Below are 16,789 nucleotides of genomic sequence, written 5' to 3' on the forward strand. Positions count from 1 at the left end.
CAATCGGATGAATCAAGTTAAATCAATTTTCTTTTGCTAAAAAGTTTTCTGCCTCAAGAATTCAACTCGACAAATAGCCTAAAATGTAAGTGCAATACAAAGGGTGCACAAAATGCAAATCATTTTGGGCCATATTATGCACATTCTTGTTGCACTGATTTACAACGGGTAGTTCCGACCAAGCAATCTGATTGGTTGAAATTGGTTCTCACACCCTCTCGTGTCATTTTTGGCCTACTCCAGACGAATCAATGTGCGACTGTGCACGTACTACAGTATGAGACACTGGACAGCTTCCAACCGATGTCCAGCTACACCCGACGTCCCAATAGTGCAAGCCCTACACACTTCAGTTTAACCCATTTTGGGCGGGAACCCCTTTTGGTGTTAGCATTACGTTATGCTTTAGCTATTGAAAAATAGCAGATCTACAAGCTCATAGCGCGCCACCGAGTGGCGCGCTACGAGCTTGTAGGTCTGCTATTTTTTTAAAGTCGTGAAAATGTGGCACAAATCTTTGAATATATCTTTCAGAGCGAACGTTTTTAACTTGCTTCTGGGGGGTCCCTGGAACAACATATTTTCCGATGGGGGTCGGCGGCCAAATACATATATTTTTGGGGGTCCTTTACTTGACCTGAAACTTTTTGAGAACCACTGAAGGCTCATACATAGTCTGGATTTTCGGTGGTGAGGTGACCACCGAACTACAACATGACGTCACGAGCCGCAGTGAAGAGCAAACCACCGCCACCGCCCCAGCCCTTCTCTCTGTTTTTACTCACCACTGCTCAACGTTATTTCAGATCCGGTGGTCACCTCACCACCGGAGCGGTGGTCACCTCACCACCTAAAATCCAGACTATGTATGAGCTTTTACATAGAAACATGAGGTTTTTCAGATAACTGTCAGCATTTAGAAGACATTTGTAGAATCGTTCCCAGGTCAAAATGGGTTAAAAGACTGCAATGGAAATAAGCAGTCATCTTTCTTGCATCGTTATGTCTTTGACAGTGGTGTGCTGTGCAACTGTACGGTATGTTTTTGCCAGGTGAAACCTGGCTTTATGTTTACTGCTGTTGGCTATGGCTACTTTTGCACGACTTGTCATGATTGGCTGGCTCTGAGTCTGACCCCATACTCTGAAACGATGCACGGATGTCTCAAACCAAACCCCCAGACTAACATTGAAGTGAATAGCGGATGCTCCTCATCCGCTCTCTGGATACATTCTAAACTCTATGGTCTCAACCTAGAGTCTGTAACGCTGCAGCGCGAAGCGAGCCACTGACAACACGGCGGCTAATGTTATGAGCCAACTCTGTCTGGAGCTAACAGGAAAGGCATAACAACACGCAGTGATTGCACCAACAAAGGAACGTCTGAAACGGAACAAAAGCAACAGCCGGGAGGTTGTGACAGAGTTGTTTCACCTGGCTGTTGTCTGTTAACGATACGCATGTCATTCTTGTTTTTCACCACATGAGCATTGTCAATATTACAGACGTCAAAAATGCAACGGTGAATTCATTTTAAATGTCCTTTTCTATTCTACCACAAATTATTACTTTTCTAAAAAACTGATGCAGATTTGAACGAAGTGGATGTGTGAATATTTTCTTTGCAAAGAGTATGTTAAATGAAGACAATAAGTACCACTGGAGGTGATCTCCCTACTTTTCCGTTGAAGTTTAACCCTGGTCACAAGTGGCACAGGATACCTACTGGTTAAAAGCAGATATACTGAACAGTCTATGGTTTAAATCACTTAAAATTAGTTTAAATTATTTTTCTATTGTTAAATATAGCTCTTCTATTTATGGATGATTGTTCTTTTTTTTAAATGTTTTCTTTTGTAGCTTTCGCCTTTTTATTATATATATGGAGGGACAGACAGTAGGCTGACAGGAAATAAGGAGAGAGATGGGATGACATGCAGTAAAGGCCGTCGGGATCTGGAGTCGAACCCGCGGCACACTGCCAGACTGGATTACCAGCCAAGGTGGATCTGGAGTCGAACCCGCGGCACACTGCCAGACTGGATTACCAGCCAAGGTGCCTGGACCGCTGAGCCACGGCCCAGGCCGATTGTTCATTATTTAACCATTAAAATAAAACACTCCAAATAATGAATCCACCGTTTAAAGATAATTATTTGTATTATTTGTAATATTTAAATTGTTTGAAATTATTCTATGGTTCAAACGACTTATAATGGAGACTTAACTAAAGACGGGGCACTAACCCAAAGAATGGATGCGTGCAACACCTTCAAGGAAAACCTAGCAAGCTAACTTCTTACCAGTATCCGAGTCCCCCAACCTTCAGGCTTGCTTGTTCCAGAGAGCCACTAGCTATAGCACCTTAACGCACCATGGCATCATCCCTAGCAGCTGGTTGTTGATGCTATCAGCGTCCCCTGGACAAGGAGGGGATCAGGCGATTCTGGGAATGCAGCCAGCGGAGGGCTGAGAAGCACCTTGCCTGTGATCTATTATCGTTTTCCTTATTTTTGCCTTGCTCATTGTCGTTGGCAAAGTGATGGAATCCACAGGACTATCCTCCCCTCATCCATGGCCTTATCTCCGCTAAACAACATGGGTTCAGAACTTCAGACACACATCACAGCACAGCCAGCCAACCTCACCGTTTTGTGACCCAGACATGGAACAACATCCTTGACAAAGGCGTGCATTGTGCGTGGTGTTGCACTAGATAAACGGGAACATTCGATTCGATCAATCAAGCCCTAAATGGACCCTCCAAGGAAAAGGGAAACGATGTCGCCCCAGGAACGACTGTAGACAGGGTGTCCGCTGACGCCATAAACGATTTAATAGTATTAAATGAATGTGTCAAAATAGTGCGACTGTTTGTCCTGTAACACTTTCAGAGGTCCTGCAACATACCACAGACATCAGTAATGTCTGTGGTGTCACTCATGTTTAGTCATGTACACTATTTGCTAATTGTTGTTAATTTTCACTGGTTCCTCAGCTATGGTGTGCTCTTAGTATTCCCACAATTGTATAATGGAGCATTGATCGTGGCTACTTGTGTTTCATCCACTTGGCTGGGTCTTGTGTTTGTTTGTTCCTAACAGAAAGTGGAGCTGCCAGATAGTCCTCGCTCAACCTTCCTCTTGGCTTTCAGCCCTGACCGGTGAGTCATAAACCATGAACTCTACCCTTTAGCCTAACCCATAACCCATAACCCATAACCCTTAACCCAAAACACCTTAAATTAACACCTACCTATAATTTAAACCCTGAACTCGTATACTGCGTTCACACGGGCAGATGCAAAAGATTCAAAGATGCGAAGCAGTTATAGCTTTTGCAGCAGCTATAAACGTCCGATGCATCTTTGCATATTCGTGTCGCTGGCCTCCATTGACAATGAATGGTAGACTGTAGCTTTGCATCTGCCCGTGTGAACTCAGCATTACATTAATCCTACCTGACCTGGTTCAGGTGGTTCTCTCTCATAGCCACAAGATGGATAACATGCCCACAATATCTTGTCACTACAAGTGCTCCCAAGCCAGTTGATCTGGTTAATGTCTTCTTGGCCACAAGATATAAGACGTGTTCAGTCCTGGTCTTGTGGCCACCAGAAATGGAAGGTAATCCCACAAGATGGGGATCTTAATCTCTGCTCTCCTCTTCTGTGTAATTCAAATGTTTAACACAATCAGCCCCGGGATTCCTTCAAAATAGGAGCTCTGGGGTGCCGGGAAGACATGGCCGCTTTTACTCTGAAAAGCCCCCCCACCAACTGAGATATTTTTTTGCTTGCTTACCTCGCTAAGAATCCGATAATAATTGCCGATGATCCCTCATCATTTTCAACGAGAGGCAGGTGAGAAGTCAGAAATGAAGAGCTTAGTATATCCATCAGATCTTCTCACCTGCCTCTCGTTCAAAAAATATAAACGTGAGGGATCATCAGCAATTATTATCGGATTCTTAGAGAGTTAAGCAAGCAACAATATGTCTCCGATCTTTTTCAGGAACCGAAGGGGGGGCTTTACAGAGTAAAAGCGGCCATGTCTTCCCGGCACCCCGAGCTTCTATTTTGAAGGAATCCCGGCGCTGATTGTGTTAGTGATGGTGTGACAAAAAGGATCTTTTCCTGGGCCCTATGTTTGGATCTGTTGGACCACAAACAAAGGATGGAGCGTGTAAAGAGTATTGGAATTGCCTCTGGTCTGTTTCGTGTCCGGATCGAGCTGCAAGCTGGTATTATTCAAATTACGCTTTTATTTATTTTTGTTTTGCTTTTCCAATTACAGCCTCTCTCCGGGGGGGGGGGGGGGGGGGGGGGTACTGTACAAACAAGAAATGTGGCAACTGAAGGGACCGTTTCCAATAATGTTTACGCCCACCCTTTGTTTGTGGTCCAAATGATCTAAGAATAGGGCCCAGGTTTAAGAATAAAAAGCTTTTTAAGGGATTTCCTGATGCGGTTTTGCTTTTGTGTCCGGTATGTCTCTATGGTTATGTGCTGGATAAAATCAGAGAAGCTTAAAGGTCTAATAATAGGTTCTTTCTCTCTCAATAGGACCCTCATGGCTTCCACACATGTCAATCATAACATTTACATAACGGAGGTGAAGACGGGGAAGTGCCTGCATTCCTTAGTGGGCCACCGCAGGACCCCGTGGTGTGTGACCTTTCACCCCACTATCCCAGGCCTTGTCGCTTCAGGGTGCCTTGATGGAGAAGTCAGAATCTGGGATCTGCATGTAAGTACTAAATAATATTTATACACCCCCCCCCCCCCCCCCCCTCCCAACAACACATCCAAACATGTCCACTGTTCATCACAAACTGCAGGGACATTTCTGTTTTAGAGCCGGAGTGATTAATCGCTCTTTGCTTAACAAAATATAACTGCGGTGGGCAATTCACGCCCTCAACAACACTCGGGTAGGCTACACAAACCAAATGAGTGAGTGGTAGTACCCTGTCTGTCCGTCCGTCCATGTGTGTCCGTCTGCGAGCACGCCGAGCAGCTAATCTCCAGCACTGTTGGCCCGATCTCAGCGACACTGTGCACACACTCACTGGATGCCAGAGCAGAACCTCTGCCCTGAATGTTTCTGATCGGCCTGTTATAGCGCCACCATGAGGCCGATCTAAAAACACATTTTTAGATATTACTTCTACAGATTTATGTCCAAACATGCCGCAAATCGCTACAATAGTTTGTCTAGTATGACAACCTTGAGGTTGTCAGGCTAGATCATGTTCAGGTTTGTCATATGTATAGATACAGAGTATAAATACAATGAAAATTATTTTGCTCAGAGCACTCTCAGTCTTACATACACAGGACAGTGCAAAGAAAAAGGTGCACAAAAAAAGTGCAAGTGAAGTGACAATACAGTGCAATACAGTTCAAGGTCAGCTGTTCAGCAGCCTGACTGCCTGGGGGAAGAAACTGTTACTGAGACGGGTGGTGCGAGATTTGATGCTCTGGTGATGCTCTCTGTGGTTGTCATGGTTACTAATAATATGGTTTCTTTGCAGATAATGATTGGAGGGCGGAGAAAAACCAGTGGAAATCTGGCCCACCTGGTTCAGTTACTTCTAGAGTTGATAAAATATATTTATAATGTTCTTTGTTTGTGTGGGCTTCCTCTTTTGTTACAAAGTGGGCCATTTGTAACACTAGGGTCACGGGATCAACACGGATCTGTCCCATTTTTCCTATTCCATCCTGATTGGCTTCCAAGTTCACAGGATTGGTCCGTTTTGAACAAAACTTGCCCACCCAAAATGAAACTCCTGGCTACGCCACTGATATAATGGGTATGCACTTGTTTTTTTTTAAATATATATTTCTTTATTCAGGGAGAGGTACAAGGTTAGTTTTACATCGTTATTGTTATTGGTGACATTCCCGTTTTCTTTTTGTGCAACCATTCCCCTTAGGTTGGGCAGAGTGACCAAGAGTGGTCACGCTTGCCCAGCCTACCCTCCCGTTCACCCTCCCAGTCCCACCCTCCCATGGGTCCTAGGGGAGGCAGAACATAAGCATGAAAATAAATGTAAATAAGGAAAAATAAATAGACTAAGTAAGATGAACAAAAAAGAGAAAAATAAATGAATAAAAAGAACTATGACATAAATGGAGAATAAAACACAAACAATTCCAAAATAGACATTTGTATAATATAGCCTACTATATACCTCCTTGGGACATTGAAATTGATGCTGAGTAGTTAATTAAATTTCAACTGATCGCTCGGGAGTGTTTCCAAGTTGTTGAAGTGTGATATGAAGGGTTGCCATCTAGCATGGAATTTGTGTATGCACTTGTGATAGTAGTATTGTTATGTAGTATTTTAAATATATATCATCTGTTTTCTTTTGGTCATCAGTCCAATCTATACTCTGACTTCGCTGGAGATTGGATTCACGAAGAGTGAGAGCTGCTCTATGCTCGGGGGGGGGGCAAATGAGTTGGATTTCTCGTTAGGCTGGTAATAACGTTTGATCTTTTCTATCTGTGTGTCTGTCCAGGGAGGCAGTGAAAGTTGGTTCACAGAGAGTAACGTTGCCATTGCTTCGCTGGCCTTCCACCCAACCGCTCAGCTACTCCTTATCGCTACCAACAACGAACTGCACTTCTGGGACTGGAGTCGCCCTGAGCCCTTTGCGGTTGTTAAGACGGGCAGCGACACTGAGAGAGTCAGGTAGGGTTGGAGGGATAGATAGACATGCATACATACATGCTTCGGTCAATGAGTTTATGTACATTTGATGTCATGAATGTTGGCAATTGTTGTTCCTCAGGTTGGTGAGGTTTGATCCTCTTGGCCACAATCTGCTGACGGCGATTGTGAATCCCTCCAATCAGCAGGTGAGAACTGTTCTGTTGTTGGTTTTTCTTTTATTCTGAACCTTGATCCCCTCTTGTTATTCTTTTATTGGTTGAAGCCTATCATTCTATTATTGGAATGTGTGACTATTATAACCAGCAAACGCGCTGATTATGTACATCGTCCAAGTGGCCATCTGGAGAGTGGAAAGTGTTGACCGTTGTCAGTTGAACTGTTTGTTTTGTTTGTTTCAGAATGAGGACGACTCTGAGGTTCCCATGGACAGTGTAGAAATGCCTCATTTCCGACAGCGCTCCTTCTTGCCGTCACAGCCAGTCCGACGAACCCCTATCCTCCACAACTTCCTCCACATCCTGTCGTCCTCGCGCTCTACCGGGGGGCAGGTGGGAGGCGAACAAGCGCGGCCAATGGGAGAGTCTGGGGTCGGAGGGGCAGAACCGCCCAGCGTGCCTCTGGTGCAGTACCCCGCCTGCACCCAGCACCTAGGACACCTGTGTCCATGCATCCGCTGCTCGGCTAACCGCGCTCCCTCAGTGGAGGGTTCCGCTGTCCCCCCCGCCCCCGAACCCCCGCAGCCTCCCCCGGCGTCCCCGTCCACCTTCTCCTCTGCCCGTACGGAGCCCAGGCAGCCCTCCGACCGACCCTCGGCCTTCACGTCCGTCTACTACAGCGCTGGCTCATCTCTGCATCGCCCCGGGCCAAGTCCAACCAGCCACCTGCCCCCCCAGCCTCCGGCCCAGCCCCCGACCGCCGTGGACCCGCAGGCGCCCAGCCCCAGAGCGCCTGGTCAATACTGGACACGCACCCTGCTCAACGTGAGGGACGGAGGGGTGACAGCAGTAGGAGGAGGAGGTGGTAGTAGTGGTGGTGGTGTTACTGTTACTGGTGCTGGTGCTGGAGGAGCGGGTATAGGAGGAGGCATGCTGCCCCCAAGGACCTCCTCTTCCTCCTCCGTCAGCCTCCTGTCGGTCCTCCGTCAGCAGGACGCCTCCTCCCCCGTTTATACCTCGGCCTCCGAGGGGCGGGGCTTCCCGCCGCAAGGGGCGGACCCCGGCTCGTCGCTCCACAGGGGAGGGGGGAGCGGGGGCGCCGGCACGAGCAACGGGCACCACCCCTTCTGGGACGGTAACCGCGGTAACCCCGTCTCCTTTCGCAACGTGCTGCAGTGCAACCTGAGCCGCTACTTCCTGGAGTTCGACCGCATGCAGGACCTGGAGCCGCTCGGCGGCTCGGCCCCGGAGCCCAGCCAAGAACTGCTGAATAATAATTTGGACCCGACAGACAGACCCGGGCCTTCCTCCTCTTCCTCCGCCTCTTCCTCTCCGACCATTATTCACTACCAACCGCCCCTTCCCCCTCCTCCCTCCCACCCACTGGACAGCACACCCCCGCCGCCCCCCCCGGCATCCCGCGGACACCTCAACCGGTGTCGGGCCTGTCACAACCTCCTCACCTTCAACCACGACTCCCAGCGTTGGGAACGGACCAGCCAGACCTCCTCCACGTCCGCCTCCACCGTGGAGCCCCCCCCCGCTCCCCCCCGAGCCTCCGCCCCCACCTCGCCCAACCTCTGGGAGAGGGTGGACAGTGGCAGGAGGCCTGCAGCGGAGTCCCAGGAGCGGAGGCCGCTGCGGGAGCTCCGGGAACACAACGGGCAGCAACCGCCCGTTGGAGGTGGAGGAGGAGAAGGAGCAGTGCCCTTCAGTTTGACACCACCTGCCTCTGGGGTTGGAGGAGGAGGAGCGGGGCCCTATGGTCTGCCTCCGCCCTCCTCGGGGCAGCCAGCGGAGCAGGCCGTGGGGCTAATGTACAACCAGGAGACGGCTCAGTGGGAGAGAGTTTACCGCCAGGCCTCCGGCCGCTCTGTGGAGCCTTCAGAGGCCTTAAGCCAAGAGATGCCTGTAGATCCCCCCGACGAAGACTCACTTAGAAGGTAAGGCCTTGTGAAATGAACTTATACCTCACTTAGAAGGTAAGGCCTTGTGAAATGAACTTATACCTCACTTAGAAGGTAAGGCCTTGTGAAATGAACTTATACCTCACTTGGAAGGTAAGGCCTTGTGAAATTTAGTTGAATTATTGTGCCATTCTGCCCTACTTAATTTCCAATTAGTGAATGTAGAAGAACAATTGTTATTTTAAGCCTGTTGTGAACAAAATCTTTGGGGTCTGGAAAGCTAAATCTCATCAAATGGGGGTCCGTATGAAATGGAAAGGGTGTAAAACCAATGCTGTAGATGATGGCTCATGAATGTGTTTGAAATAGTTCATTAGCATAAAGTCAGTGCATTAGTAGCCATGGCTTTCTGTGCTTTTGTTTCCTATAGGAGACTGTTGGAGTCATCTCTATTGTCTCTGTCCAGATATGACATGGCTGGATCCAGAGACCACCCCATCTACCCTGACCCAGCAAGGTACTTTACCCCAACCCCAACCTACCTTAATCCAGCCTGGTACTTTACCCCAACCCCAACCTACCTTAATCCAGCCTGGTACTTACCCCAACCCCACCCTACCTTAATCCAGCCTGGTATTTACCCCAACCCCACCTACCCTGACCCAGCAAGGTACTTACCCCAACCCCACCTACCTTAATCCAGCCTGGTACTTACCCCAACCCCAACCTACCTTAATCCAGCCTGGTATTTACCCCAACCCCAACCTACCTTAATCCAGCCTGGTATTTACCCCAACCCTAACCTACCTTAATCCAGCCTAGTATTTACCCCAACCCCACCTACCTTAATCCAGCCTGGTACTTACCCCAACCCCACCTACCCTGACCCAGCAAGGTATTTACCCCAACCCCACCTACCTTAATCCAGCCTGGTATTTACCCCAACCCCACCTACCTTAATCCAGCCTGGTATTTACCCCAACCCCACCTACCTTAATCCAGCCTGGTATTTACCCCAACCCCACCTACCTTAATCCAGCCTGGTACTTACCCCAACCCCACCTACCTTAATCCAGCCTGGTACTTACCCCAACCCCACCTACCTTAATCCAGCCTGGTACTTGACCCCAGACCCATCCACAGAGACCTGCTCTTATACTTAGCCCTCAGACCTGGGAATCGAACCTGTACAACTCGTTGCCAGGCATTAGAGCCTTTATGCGCCTTAACTACTAGGATATCGGCGCCTCAAGATTGATAACTTTTGATTGATGATAAAAAGTAGTTTCCTCTGGCCTCTTTGAACGAGTTATTATAAGATTTCATGAGATCTTTCATTATTTCAAAGAACTCAGTGTAGCTTTGTCTTATCCGTACGGATTTCCTATTAGCATAGCGACGCATAGCGTGATCGCGACCTCGCTCATATGATCGATAATATATCTACTCAACTACTAAGACCTACTGTACATTTTTTATTATAGTTTATTTTGTTATAATAATAATTTCTAATTCTGTTTTCTACATGAATATAACCACATTATAACCATATATATATAACCAATAAAATTCTGCAATTTGTAAAAATGGCAAAATATGAAGCCTAACGTCATGGAAGTGGGACTCATCTAAAAGACCATCCCTGCATCCCGGGACTCATTACATTGAAAACCAATTTACATCACTGTCTACTCACTGACTCATTTGACAGCAAATAAACATCTAAAATGTGTTTGTAGTTAATATTCAATCATTTCCATCTGGCAGTTGTTCTCCAAACATTCACTTGCAAAAGAAAAAAAAAAAAGTTATCAGTTCTCACTTCTTCTTCTTTGTCATTCCAATGTGCTCGGGACGTTCTTCTTTCTCATTCCAATGTGCTTGTGGGACGACTGCCATTGTTTCAGAAATTCTCTCGGGACAGGAAAGCTCACATGACCCAAATCTGGGACGGACGCATAATGGATATTAGTCCTACTTTCGTTCTCATTTGACTGTGGAACCTCATCAGTTTAAAACTCAAAATATCTGGCCTGGGCCGTGTATCAGCGGTCCAGGCACCTTGGCTGGTAATCCAGTCTGGCAGTGTGCCGCGGGTTCGACTCCCGATCCCGACGGTCTTTACTGCATGTCTTCCCCCCCTCCCCATCTCTCTCCCCATTTCCTGTCAGCCTACTGTCTGTCCCTCCATAAAAAACATAAAATAAAGGCAGGAAAAAAACCCTCAAAATATCTTGGTGTTTCTGCACCTGAATTATGGTCTATGACTGAAAGCTTGCTACATTATGAACAATTAAATTAAAATAAGATTTTGCACAGTAGTGCTGCCAAAATTGGCCAAAAATGATATTCGAATATTCCTTTTAAAACAGCACTTGTATTCGAACAATTTTCGAATGATTTCGAATGCCGAATGTATATGATTTTAATATGAATATGATATGAATATTGCAGAATAATATGCTGTAAAACTTTCTCTTTCTTTATCTATATGGTCCAGTCCTGTATGGGCTGCGGTTGGTGCTGAGAAATGCACTCTCTCGAGTCTTGCGAGATAAAATGAATGATTCATAATTATCTTAATAGCCTAATTTTTGTGTTTTATTTTACACGTGTTTTAGTCTCGCAGAACTCACAATTATGTCATGACGAATATACATCTCAACCCCAACCTTCTAACGCCTTCTGTTCTTGTTGTCCAGGCTGTCCCCGGCAGCCTACTATGCCCAGAGAATGATCCAGTACCTGTCCAGGCGGGACAGCATTCGTCAGCGCTCCCTACGGTACCAACAGAACCGCCTGCGGACCCTGTCTTCCTCGTCCGACAACCCGGCCAGCGCCCCGTCCAGCTCCATGGACAACAGTGACATGGACTTTGAGGAGCTAGAGTAAGTAGTGTCATCATCATCATCACAGTTAGTTCCATGAAATCAAATTAAATGAGAAGAGCATCAAAATGTATTTTAAATCTAGTCAACCAGGCCTGCAGTAGGCTATGCACTGGAAGAAATTGCATGACATTATTTAAATAAAGTAGAAATTGGCCGTGTGTGTACGACGAATCTGACAATCGGACACACTGTGTAGTTTTCATATTCTTAATTGTAGTACTGCTATTGTGTATTTATTATAGCACTATTTTGTGTGTGTGTGTGTTTCAGTGATAACGGAGTGAGACACAGGACGCCACGCAACGCCAGAATGTCTGCTCCTTCACTGGGACGCTTTGTTCCACGGTCAGTCAACATTTAACCTTAACCTCATTCAATAATAACAATAGTAATTATACAATTTACTAATAATAGGGGATTACAGCTATTTCATCAGGAATTTAATTAAAATCCAGGGTCGGATTTGGTAAAGTAGGAACATTTCTAAAGTATTTCATTGTGTTGGTTGATTACCGACAGACGTTTCCTGCTTCCCGAGTACCTGCCGTACGCTGGAATCTTCCACGAGAGAGGACAGCCTGGCCTCGCTACACACTCCTCTGTCAACAGAGTGTTAGCTGGTATATGCATTGCACACACGCACCTCCTCCTGTTAATAGAGTGTTAGCTGGTATATGCTTTGCACACACGCACCTCCTTCTGTTAACAGAGTGTTAGCTAGCTGGTATATACGCACACACGCATACCTCTCAACAGGGTGCTGGCTGGCGCGTACACGCGCGCGCACACACACACACACACACCATGTCACAGGGTGCTAAATGGTATATGCACACACCCTTTCTTTCCACTCATAGAAAAAATAAATAATAATGGAAGACAAAGTTCAAAGACACACATACACACTATCAACAGGGCGTTAGGCCTGAAACACTGGAAATGAAGCTTAAAGTGCTGTGCATCAGAAGAGCATGTGCTCTGCACATACAACGGAATTCACTCAAAGATGGTTTGAACTCCTTTAAAAATATAACCACATGTTCATGAACAGTTGAACACAAATTAAATGCTGCCATTTTATTTAAAACCCGGGAAAGCCTCTGTTGGGTATTCAAACATAGCAGATATCCAAGCTCATAGTGAGCTTGTACTGTACATCTGCTATTTGTTTTGTCATCAAAGTTTTTTATTGATTTTACAATAAAGCATACAAAATACACATGACTTAGACAAAAAAAAGAGACAAGAAGAACTAACAAAACAAAAACACAACTAGCACACCCCTCCACATTCTGTTGTTGACAATAGTGATTATATCATCTGTAATGTATTACCAATTACAAATTGTTAATGCAACCATCCTTTAATATACAAATAAAAGTAGTCTCATATTTCATGGAACTTTCCTTTGACATTGTTCCTCCTATTCGAAGGATGCAGTTTCAGTCATAATACATCTGCTATTTTGAAAACTCTTGGACTCTTTGACACACATGTTAACACGATGGCTGTCTCTCTCCAGTCTGCACCAATAACAGTGGTTTTAATGTTTTATTTTCAGGTGCGTCCATCGGAGATGGCCAGTCGGCGGTAGCCAGTAACATCGCTAACACAACGTACAGACTACAGTGGTGGGACTTCACCAAGTTTGACCTGCCCGAGATCAGCAACGGTAACACCATACAACAACACTAGAATACACTGTTTCCACAAACAGTGGGTCGGGACCCATTTGTGGGTCACGGACCAATTTTTGTGGGTTACGAGTACGACTCTTTTCCTACATTTAAAAATATATATTTCAAAATATAATTACTTTAATAATACATTGTATATAATAAATATATTTTAAAACAAAAATGTAAGAAAAAAATCGAAACTCCAGAAATACAAATAATTTAGTAGTAGTGAAAACAGGCGATCTACAAGCTCTCACACAACGCGGCGCCTGCTTGTAGATCTGATATTTTCACAAGCTTGGGTCTCGGACAAACATCGAATCTCTCTTTTGGGTCTCGACCTGAACAGTTTGGGAACCACTTCTGTAATACACATCCATGTCAACCGATACTGATTTATTATACAAATTCTAGCCTACATTTATTTGAATGATTTTCCTATCGGTGAGTGAGCACCACACAAAGTTACTGGTGTTCTGTGTACTGCATTAGCTAGACTATGTGCTGCGACTGTTTTTGTTTTATTCATGACGATTGCAGGATCACAGACTGACCAACACATCTTTTGTTCATTTACAAAAAAGCCATTATGTTTGATGTTTGGAAAAGTATACAAGCTTTTTGTTTTTCTTCTATAATTAAATCAACATGGCCTTGTTGTTCCCTCTCAACTCATGCCGGTCATATAAAGTCTGCACGTGTGTGTGAACATTTTAATAGATATTGATTTGAATCTGAAACCACGAGAGAATTGACACAAAGGCCGTAAAAAATACAAGGAGGTCAATGCTAGTGCTGCACGATTCTTGCTCAAATTTATAAATTAGATTGCATAGTTGTCTCCATTTTCCTCCAAGAATGGAGATCATGATTCTCACAGATTCTAATTTTCTTTAGTCTGTAGTTGCTGAACATTACTAAATAAAAATGTGGCACCTGGCTGAAGCCAACTACTGTGGCTTTAAACAGAACATCAAAGTGCTAGACTTAAACCTCTTAAAACGTCTCTCTCTTGTAGCAAAAAAATAATTGGACAGCAAACTAGTGCTGCACGATTCTTGCTCAAATTTATAAATTAGATTGCATAGTTGTCTGGATCAAGGTCTCGACCTTCTTTCGATTAATCGTGCACCACTAGCCAATGCTGTTCTTTTTTGTTCTGCTTACAGCATGCACGCACGCACGCGCGCGCGCACACACACACACACACACACACACACACACACACACATACAGTTCAAGGGACTAAATTCGTTAAGCTCCTATGCCACCAAAATGTGGAACACCCTACCAACAGTCATTAAAACATGCAAATCCTGGCTGCAATTCGAAACTGGCCCCCGTAAAATTTGAATCCTACACCCACCCCTTTTTCCCCTCACTGTATATGTTTCCCCCCCACCTTTTTACCTCCTCTATGATGATGTCCTGTTTTTGACTATATAGAATTTGTACGTCTCTAAACTAAATGTTAGGATGAATTGAACATAGACTCTATTGTAAATGTGTGTAATAAGTGTAATGCGTTATGGTGTCGTGACTTTTCACGATATATTTCTTTTAGCAGACCTACAAGCTCGTAGCGTACCATTCAGAGCTTGCAGATCTGCTATTTTTCAATAGCTAAATTATAACATAATGTAGTGCTTGAAATGTACTATAATTCTCCGAAACTGTTAATAAATTCTTCAATCAAACACACACACACACACACACACACACACACTCATCTCTGGTTTGTGGGGATTAATCTCTTGTCCTGTGTGTTTGTGTGTCTAATCGTCCAGCCTCTGTAAACGTCTTGGTACCAAACTGTAAGATCTACAACGATGCCAGCTGTGACATCTCGGCAGACGGCCAGCTCCTGGCGGTGTTTATCCCCAGCAGTCAGAGAGGGTTCCCCGATGAAGGCATTCTGGCGGTCTATTCCCTCGCTCCGCACAATCTGGGAGAGATGCTGTACACCAAGAGATTTGGTAATTGTCTATCGATACACACATATTTATTAACCCATTCTGACCGGGCACCCATTTTGGTGTTAGCATCATGTTATGCTTTACCTATTGAAAAATAGCAGATCTACAAGCTCATATCGCGCCACCGAGTGGCGCGATACGAGCTTGTAGGTCTGCTATTTTTGAAAAATTCGAAGAACGACTGACATTTTTAGAATCTGATCTCAGGTCAGAATGGGTTCATCAGACCAGTGTGTGTCCAGTGGAAACCTCGTATGAATCTGATCTCAGGTCAGAATGGGTTATACAGTAAATGCCTGTCTGAGTTCAGAAGTACAAATTCAATTTGGGAGGTGGTTTAATAAGGTTCACTTTTAACACATTTAGACCAAACTAAAGGTCGATTGTTAACACATTTTGTGCTAAGCACGTGTATATAAATGCGTGGGGTGCCATGGACATGTATATGCACAGGGCTTAAAGTTACTACTGAAGTACTTCCGTTTTCCCCGCTCGGAGGAGGGTCGCAGACCTCCATTGTAAGAAAAGGCTAATGTTAGCATTAGCTCACTCTAGCTATCTTTCTCGAGAAACGTTTATAACCTCGGATCCGCACAACGGACAGCGATGTGGTTTTAGAGTAAAGAGCTATAGAAGATCCTAATTATAACGGTAGTCTATGCATGCGCGAGCACGTTCCGTGCGTGCAGGGGTGAGCAAGGCGTTGCCTAGCCGAAGAGAAGAGGCAAATAATGTTACACTGCTCTGCCAGTAACAACAATAACAGGACGGCTTTTAAGAACAGGAAGATCTAATTAAATGACCAATGAAAACGAATATAAAGACTAAACAACAATGTTTGCTACTAGACAAACACAAGACTAGAGCAGCAACATTCCCTATACATCAAAGCATCTATTTGTTAACTCATTGTTTTCAGCTTCTAATCCTGGTTAGCATACTTTTTATTAGTTTTCTACTCACTGGCTACAGCTCGATTCTGACAATTCGACCCCACCCACTGTACACAGTGTTTGAACAGTGCATTTACCACAGACATGGTGGACAATGTGTGTGCTATCTCTCTCCATTGATTGCCATCTGGTTGTGTTTTTGTAGACCCTCAGAGAGATTATAGTTTTGTACTCGCTACCCTCCTCAGAGAAACTTTCTTTAAACCTGTCCATGGTACAGTGCGTCAGTGTATCTCCTGTGTGTTTTATCAGGGCCCAATGCCATCTCGGTCAGCCTGTCTCCCATGGGTTGCTACGTTATGGTCGGCCTGGCTTCTCGCAGGATCCTACTGCATCCCTCCACTGACCACATGGTGGCGCAAGTGTTCCGCCTGCAGCAGCCACATGGAGGAGAGACATCTATAAGGGTAAATACTACTGCTGCTGCTACTACTAATTAAGAATGATGAATCGGTCTCAATGTGTGTGTCCGCCTCTGTCCAACGCGAATAGATTCCTGATTTCCAGGAATACACCTCTTAATTGCCTCAGTGTTTCCAGTG

At 45.2% G+C, this 16,789-nt stretch overlaps 1 protein-coding gene across 4 annotated transcripts in view; it reads left to right on the plus strand.

The window, feature by feature from the left end:
- Window positions 1–16,789, plus strand: part of ambra1b (autophagy/beclin-1 regulator 1b) — a 31,277-nt gene that overhangs the window by 7,095 nt on the left and 7,393 nt on the right. For all 4 annotated transcript variants that reach the window (XR_013963903.1, XM_080760866.1, XM_080760867.1 and 1 more), the window contains exons 3-14: window positions 3,105–3,163; window positions 4,565–4,748; window positions 6,532–6,704; window positions 6,805–6,871; window positions 7,085–8,784; window positions 9,179–9,265; window positions 11,451–11,636; window positions 11,910–11,984; window positions 12,159–12,259; window positions 13,201–13,311; window positions 15,106–15,294; window positions 16,500–16,654. Coding sequence is in view for 3 of the 4 variants with exons in the window: in XM_080760866.1 (XP_080616992.1) it covers window positions 3,105–3,163; window positions 4,565–4,748; window positions 6,532–6,704; window positions 6,805–6,871; window positions 7,085–8,784; window positions 9,179–9,265; window positions 11,451–11,636; window positions 11,910–11,984; window positions 12,159–12,259; window positions 13,201–13,311; window positions 15,106–15,294; window positions 16,500–16,654 (3,087 nt within the window). In the remaining variant the exon portion in view is untranslated. The remainder of the gene's footprint in view (window positions 1–3,104; window positions 3,164–4,564; window positions 4,749–6,531; window positions 6,705–6,804; window positions 6,872–7,084; window positions 8,785–9,178; window positions 9,266–11,450; window positions 11,637–11,909; window positions 11,985–12,158; window positions 12,260–13,200; window positions 13,312–15,105; window positions 15,295–16,499; window positions 16,655–16,789) is intronic.

This window comes from Protomyctophum bolini (genome assembly GCF_963924005.1).
Source record: "Protomyctophum bolini genome assembly, chromosome: 4".
In the NCBI taxonomy this organism is placed as follows: Eukaryota; Metazoa; Chordata; class Actinopteri; order Myctophiformes; family Myctophidae; genus Protomyctophum; species Protomyctophum bolini.